This window comes from Lathyrus oleraceus, chromosome 6, assembly GCF_024323335.1.
Source record: "Lathyrus oleraceus cultivar Zhongwan6 chromosome 6, CAAS_Psat_ZW6_1.0, whole genome shotgun sequence".
In the NCBI taxonomy this organism is placed as follows: Eukaryota; Viridiplantae; Streptophyta; class Magnoliopsida; order Fabales; family Fabaceae; genus Lathyrus; species Lathyrus oleraceus.
This window is the reverse complement of record NC_066584.1, coordinates 508493968-508501726: the sequence shown is the minus strand read 5'-3', so window position 1 is coordinate 508501726 and position 7759 is coordinate 508493968. Positions and strand designations below refer to the sequence as shown.

The following is a 7759-nucleotide window of genomic DNA, read 5'->3' as shown; positions in this document are numbered from 1 at the left end:
CCTTGTTCTTCTTTTGTTTTTTTCTCGGGAGTGTTCTTTCGATTTACTTCCAATCTTAGAACAATAATCACTGTTAATACTTGATAATGTGATTCTAGTGTCTTCATCAAGCTTGTTCCTTATGTTGTTCACCATTACTCTAACTCTAAGTACTTTTGATACTTCTTGTGCAAGTTTGATGTAAGAATCTTTGTACAGATTACGGATTAACCTCGGTGTCTTCATGAATCTTTGTATAGTTAATTGTGAATATGCTAGCCAATAAAATACTGTAAACTAGTGCATTTCATGTTTAATTTCATGACAAAATAAGCTTAATCAATATGATCAAAGATTGCTATCTTAAGTGATAGCGATTCATGGGCTGCCAATAACATGACGGATTGACAGATAATCTTGGATTCCATCATTCAGGTTGACAGAAAATTAAATATTGCTGTTATTATCATGCTAATCCAAATGATTGGCATGCCAAGTGATTGGATCATCATAGTAAATTAATGTAAATCTCAAATTCATGAGCAAATAAGAACTTTAGTATTCTAACTGATTTAGTTTTTGGTTTGATTTTGTATTTTATTATAACTGTTATTTGTATTGTCCACTCAGGGTGCGAGCAATCCTAATGAAAAATGTTCTGGTAAGGTAAAACCATGTTGTGAAGTTAGTGAGTGACATATCACATGTATGATACACACCATTAGTAGACTACTACCCGAACAAAATATCTCAGGACCTAGAACTAATAATTGCACATGATTTAAATTTTGTCACAAATTATTCCACATACTGAATGGAGTTTGTTTGAGGCCAAGGATTGCATAGAAAACAAAATGTGAGTCAAACAACATCAGAGAAGATTATAGAAACCAACAAATGATATAGAAAATAAAATTGAGAATAATAGAGTAAATAGTTAGAGAAAATTATAATCTAATGTGGAAGATATTAATGTAATGTGCGGCGACAAAACTGACCGCTCTAACTAACAAATAAATGAAAAATAACATAGCAACGATTTCATAAGTGGCACGTTCCATACACCATAAATTAAGAGTAACCCATGCAGTCACCAATAGTAATCACTAATGAGAATAAGCATAAAATAGTTAACCTATAGGCTGCATTTGAGCTCTAAATGAGGTGACATAGCACAACATCTAGAAAGGTGATATCAAGCTCTCAACGTAGATTTCTTGTGCTACCATTTCACCATGGTTGTTGTTTTGAAATTTAGGAATGTTAAAAGTATTATTTATGGAATCATAAACAACCAAACTATATTTCCTCTCCTTGAGATACTTCATCAACACTTGGTCATCCTTTGAAATATATAATGCCATGGTAAAGCCATAAAAGCCAGGTTCTTCCATGGGAGGAACAGTTAACAATTTAGTCCAAGATTTTTCATTTCCATATTCCTTCATAATCCAAATATCAGAAAACATGTCCCTTCGGTCAAAGAGGAGAGACAAACAACCCCTCAATCTCCCTAAGGTCATAAAAACGGTAATAACATCAGAGGCAGGCAAGGAAAGCTTTTGCCAGGACTCTTTCTCCAAATCAAGAGAAACAATGAACGATACAATACCACTGTCACCATATGGCAACCAATTAACAGAGTCCATCAGAAATATTCCTTGCATAGGAATGAGGGCAGGACCTGGGAAGTTCGGAATCCTTCTCCAATAATCTGTACCCAGAGTATGAACGTTGGCTTCTATTTTGCCACTACACACATGAACGGCAATAACCTTATATTTATCTGTGAAACGGTCATACACTAATGTATATGCAACGTATCTTTGGCACCGATATTTCAAAGGAGGCAATATTTTGAATTTTCTAATGAAAGGGTTACACAAAAGGGCTAAAGATTCATGTATCCTAAAACATATGATGCCGTCACAAGTGGAAGCTACACCTTTGATAAGAATATCTCCTAAAAAGTAGCTGAACAGTTTGACACTAGTAGTTGATGCGGAGCTGACGATAGAGGAGATTGGAGAATGACATAGAACCGACTCCTTTGGGGAGTGAGTAGGGATTTGGATGAGGTGGTGGCGGTCGTGGTTAGAGGTTGCCAAGCGGAGGTGCTTCTTGGCGAAGTTGGAATCTCCGGAGATAAGAGACTTCCATGATTTACAGACACAGCGGAGTTGAAGGAGGTGTTTGACGGGGAGTCTGCACAGTATTTCTACGACCAGATCGAACGGAAGATGCGGGAGATGAAGAGAATTGGTGGTTGTTTCCTCCATCGATGTCAGTGACGACTGAGAAGAACGAGCGGAGTCGTTTTGACCGTTACCTTTATAATCCGTCGTCATTTCGAAACCCTAGACAACTACTGAGAATGAGAATCCACTAACCTTTATAAGTTACGGTGGTTCAAAATTTAAAAACAAAATAAAGGTATTTTTATCTATTTAAAGTTGTTATTAAACATATAAGTGAAGACTCTTCAATTTAGTTGAATATTAATCTTTCAATCAATTAAGCACTATGATTTAAACACAATTTATATTGAGATACTATTTCAATCGGTCTTATTTATAAGAAGAAGAAAAAAATTCACGAGTCATAAAAGATTCAATGTCTACATGTCCGTCATGCCACACCTTCACTTTTATATGGGACGGAGATATGTTTTACGCACACACCCTCAAATATGTTCGTCCCATTTTTTGGGGCTTTTACGAGGCGAGTCTAAATGGAATGGGCATGCCTATTTGTCATTCCTATCTCAGACTTCCTAGGCACCTGAGGGGTTTGGAGGAGGCTGCCAAACTTGTTATTGTTGCCTCTTTACCCTGACCATACTTCCAGACATGTATAGGATGGAGAGGTAAAATATAGTTGGATTCATTCTTTTTAAAACATGTTGGTTAGAATATTAAAAGTTTTTGACGATGATTTATTTTTTGCAGAACTTTAATGCTCTAAAATTCATCGACCCTGAGTAGAAGATTACTGGCCTGCAGCTACCTAATGAGCAGTGGTTTCAGGATGTTTTGCGGCTATCTGGGATAAGAGACTTGTGCAATATCAGTTATGTTACGGTTAACCGTGGTATGCTATATGCGTTTGTAGAAAGATGGCACACTAAGACGTCATCATTTCATCTTCCACATGGTGAAATGTCTATCACACTAGACGATGTCTCGTGCCTGTTGCATCTTCCGATTAGGGGGAACCTTTAGATCATGGGAAGATTAACAAACATGATGCACTGGAGACGATGGTAGACTATCTAGGAGTTAACCTTGAGGCAGTCATGAAGGAGTTTGAAGCCATATTAGAGGCTCATGCTAGGTTCCAATTTCTGGAAAAGGTGTATACAAATGAGTTACTTATAGCAGAGCAGGCTGATGGTGATAACGAGTAGGTTGCATAATATATAACTTACGTTATGAGAGCATACTTGTTGTATTTGGTTAACATTTCCATTTTTGTGGACAAGAGTGTCACTTATGTGGGTGTCATCTATCTGCAATACTTCGATGACTTCGAGCGGATCCATGACTACAACTGTTGGACCGCTTGTTTGGTCTACTTATACTCCAAGTTACTTGAAGGATGTATGTGGAAGACCAAATAGGTGACAGGCGGCATCACACTATTGATGGTAATATTTCACGGTCTTTTAGTGTTTATATGTCTTTTTCATAATACTTTTGCAATTCCATTACGAATGACTAATTTTTTCCAACATTTTTCGGGCTTGAATCCTCCAACACTTCCCACGAATATATGGATGGTCATGTGTACCAACCTACACTGAGGATATGCCACGTGCTTCTGCATTCGTCCTGCTCAAAGGGAACTAGACGACAGAGCCATACCGAGTGTATCTTGACCACTTGGTAGCAGAGGATATACACTTCCATCTGAGTATCACTAAAACAAACATAAAATTTACTGTCAGGTATGGTTACCGAATTATGTCCGGTGTGAATACGGAGATGCATTTCTGAAACAATCTATGGCGAAAAAAAAGTGTTTCAGTGAGGGATGCATCGGTGTATATTGAATTATTTCGAAGATGCATCTTCGGATTTAAATTTTAAAAAATATATTGGGTGTGACTCGGTTTTAACATTTTGACTGAAGTGAATGGTGCATTTGGAGATGCATCTTTGAAATTTTAGAGACAATTTCGGATTTTTATAGGGTGGTTTTTCACCACTTTGAATGGGATTAGTAATTTCCAATTTCAATTCAATCGAATTTTGAACCATGCTTTTTGTCATATTTTATCATATATGTAGTATCACAAAAATTTCATGATGTTTCTTCCTTGATCTTTCTTTTTCACATGGTTAGTTAGCCGCTTAGAATTTAATAGAAGATGTCAAATTACAAATGTTACCTTTTGAAAAATATAATTATTAAGTTTTAGAAAAATAGAATACATTTTTTAGTACACTAACAAGAACTCTAAAGACATATATTAACACATAGTTCTAAACAAGACTTATAATTTTTTCTGGTACAACACAAACCAGTAATTCTACTAGGTGCAATTCTTACTGTGCTGACACATCATTTACTGAAGAAATCAGACATCAAAAAAGGTAATGTGCACACACCATTCAGTTTAAACAATGCCAACAAACTGTATATATCATTAACAAACCAAAGAACCTCACTTTGCACTTTAGGGATAATGAAGTATATTTGGTTTTGTTATGTTCCTTGACATGCACGTATGAATGTGAGTTTGCATGCTTACATGTATAACTCTGCTCATGTGATGATAGACATCAAAACCGAGGAAGAAAGTTTTAATGTAACAGCTACTCTACTCCTCCATAAGAAGGCAAGTCATTCTCAACTATATTCATCTTTGGTCGCTCTAAAGTTACAACAATCTCATCATCATCTCTGATCTCTCTAAAGTGGGACATTTTGCCCAATTCTTCAACTTTATCCATAACATGGCCTAGTTTTGCAACCATCTCCACCAGCAATGAAGTGAAAGCAGCAAAAAATGGACACTAACTTACAAGTGTTTCATCGTTAGCTTTAGAGTCTAAAATGGCCTCATAGCACTTGTAAATAGGATCCTCAGATGAATCATCATCATTTACTTGTTTTTCAGAATCATAAAAATATTCCACATGTTTATCCATTGAATTATTCTTTCCGCTGATATTACCATGCAAATCCAAATGGTTGGATCATCATGGTAAATTAATGTAAATCTCAAATTCATGAGCAAATAAGAACTCTAGTATTCTAACTGATTTAGTTTTTGGTTTGATTTTGTATTTTATTATAACTGTTATTTATATTGTCCACCCTTTTGTACATGATTACGGATGAAAAGGGTGCGAGCAATCCTAATGAAAAATGTTCTAGTAAGGTAAAACCATATTGTGAAGTTAGTGACATATCACATGTGGGATACAAACCATTAGACTCCTACCCGAACAAAATATCTCAGGACCTAGAATTAATAATTGCATATGATTTAATTTTTGTCACAAATTATTCCACATATTGAATGAAGTTTGTTTGAGGCCAAGGATTGCATAGAAAACAAAATGTGCGTCAAACAACATCACATAAGCTTGTAGAAACCAACAAATGATATAGAAACAAAATTGAGAATAATAGAGTAAATAATAAGAGAAAATTTATAATCTAATGTGGAAGATATTAATGTAATGTGCGGCGACAAAACCGACCGCTCTAACTAACAAATAAATGAAAAATAACATAGCAACAATTTCATAAGTGGCACGTTCCATACAACATAAATTAAGAGTAACCCATGCAGTCGCCAATAGTAATCAGTAATCTATAGGCTGCATTTGAGCCTCTACACGAGGTCACATAGCACAACATCTACAAAGGTGATATCAAGCTCTCAATATAGACTTCTTGTGCCACCATTTCACCATGGTTGTTGTTTTGAAATTTAGGAATGTTAAAAGTATTATTTATGGAATCATAAACAACCAAACTATATTTCTTCTTCTTGAGAAACTCCATCAACACTTGGTCATCCTTTGAAATATATAATGCCATAGTAAAGCCATAAAAACCAGGTTCTTCCATGGGAGGAACAGTTAATAATTTAGTCCAAGACTTTTCATTTCCATATTCCTTCATAATCCAAACATCAGAAAACCTGTCCCTTCTGTCAAAGAGGAGGGACAAACAACCCCTCAATGTCCCTAAGGTCCTAAAAGAAGTTGTGAATTGCATATAAAAGGCAGGCAATGAAGGCAAAGGAAGCTTTTGATAGGACTCTTTCTCCAAATCAAGAGAAACAATGATCGATGCGAAACGAACATCATCCAATGCCAACCAATTAACAGAGTCATTCACAAATATTCCTGGTCTAGGCATAGGAATGAGGTCAGAACCTGGGAAGCCCGAAATCCTTCTCCAGTAATCAGTACCCAAAGTATGAACATTGACATTTACTTTTCTCCTAGGCGTGTCAACAGCAATAATCTTATAATTATTGGTGAAACGATCATACACTATTGTATATATGGTAAATACTTGCGGTGGAAATTTCAAAGGAGGCAATATTTTGAATTTTTTAATGAAAGGGTTACACAAAAGAGCAAGAGAATTACCTATCCTAAAACATATGATGCCATCACAAGTGGAAGCTCCACCTTTGATAAGAATATCTCCTAGAGAGTAGCTGAACAGTTCGACACAAGTAGTTGATGCGGAGCAGAAGATAGAGGAGATTGGAGAATGACATAGAACCAACTCCTTTGTGGACTTAGGGATTCCGATGAGGTGGTGGCGTTCCTGGTTAGAGGTTGACAAGCGGAGGTGCTTCTTGGCGAACTTGGAATCTCCGGATATAAGAGAATTCCATGATTTACAGAGGCAGCGGAGTTGAAGGAGGTGTTTGACGGGGAGTCTGCACAGTATTTCTACGACCAGATCGAACGGAAGATGCGGGAGATGAAGAGAATTGGTGGTTGTTTCCTCCGTCGATGTCAGTGACGACTGAGAAGAACGAGCGGAGTCGTTTTGACCGTTACCTTTATAATCCGTTGTCATTTCGAAACCCTAGACGACGACTGAGAATGAGAATCCACTAACCTTTATAAATTACGGTGGTTCAAAATTTGAAAACATAATAAAGGTATTTTAATCTATTTAAAGTTGTTATTAAAACATATAAGTGAAGACTCTTCAATTTGGTTGAATATTAATCTTTCGATCAATTAAACACTAGTTGTATTTTTATCATTTAAACACAATTTATATTGACATGTAATTTAAACTCATTAGTTGTAACCAGATCGACTTGAGTCGAAATTAAAAAATGAGTTTAAAACAAAATAATTATATTTTTGTTAAATATATTTTATGAGCTTTGTCAGAAAAAAATTATGTAATATATTATATTAGATTTTATTTAATATTTTATTTTGATTTTTAAAGAGGTTATTTTATTTCATCTTAATTTCCAATTTGTAACTTATATTAATTTTTACGTAAAAACAAGAACAGTAAATGTTTTAGATAATCACAGGTTATAAAAAAACTAAAACAATAAGTTTTGATTTTCAATTTTTTAATTTATATAACATTATCTTTTAAATATTGAATGTGTTCCAAAAAAAAACATAAATACATATAAATAGAAAATTTATCATAAAACCTAATAATCCTAACCATTAAACACAGAAATTTAATCATAGTACATCTATGGTAGGACTCACTTTAACACATGTTACGTATATACACAAGAGAATCTTCTTCATGACACACTAATAGC

The 7759-nt window shown here is 35.1% G+C and overlaps 2 protein-coding genes across 2 annotated transcripts; both read right to left on the bottom strand.

Moving 5' to 3' along the window:
• Positions 1 to 1160: 1160 nt before the first annotated feature.
• On the bottom strand, positions 1161 to 2327 carry LOC127096470 (F-box/kelch-repeat protein At3g23880-like). The gene has a single exon (XM_051035035.1). The coding sequence runs from the start codon at positions 2325 to 2327 to the stop codon at positions 1161 to 1163; it is 1167 nt and encodes a 388-aa protein (XP_050890992.1).
• A 3340-nt stretch (positions 2328 to 5667) lies between these two features.
• Positions 5668 to 7071, bottom strand: LOC127098269 (F-box/kelch-repeat protein At3g23880-like). The gene has a single exon (XM_051036807.1). It carries the CDS (start codon positions 7033 to 7035, stop codon positions 5851 to 5853), a length of 1185 nt encoding a protein of 394 aa, XP_050892764.1. The 5' UTR covers positions 7036 to 7071; the 3' UTR covers positions 5668 to 5850.
• Between the last annotated feature and the right edge of the window lie 688 nt (positions 7072 to 7759).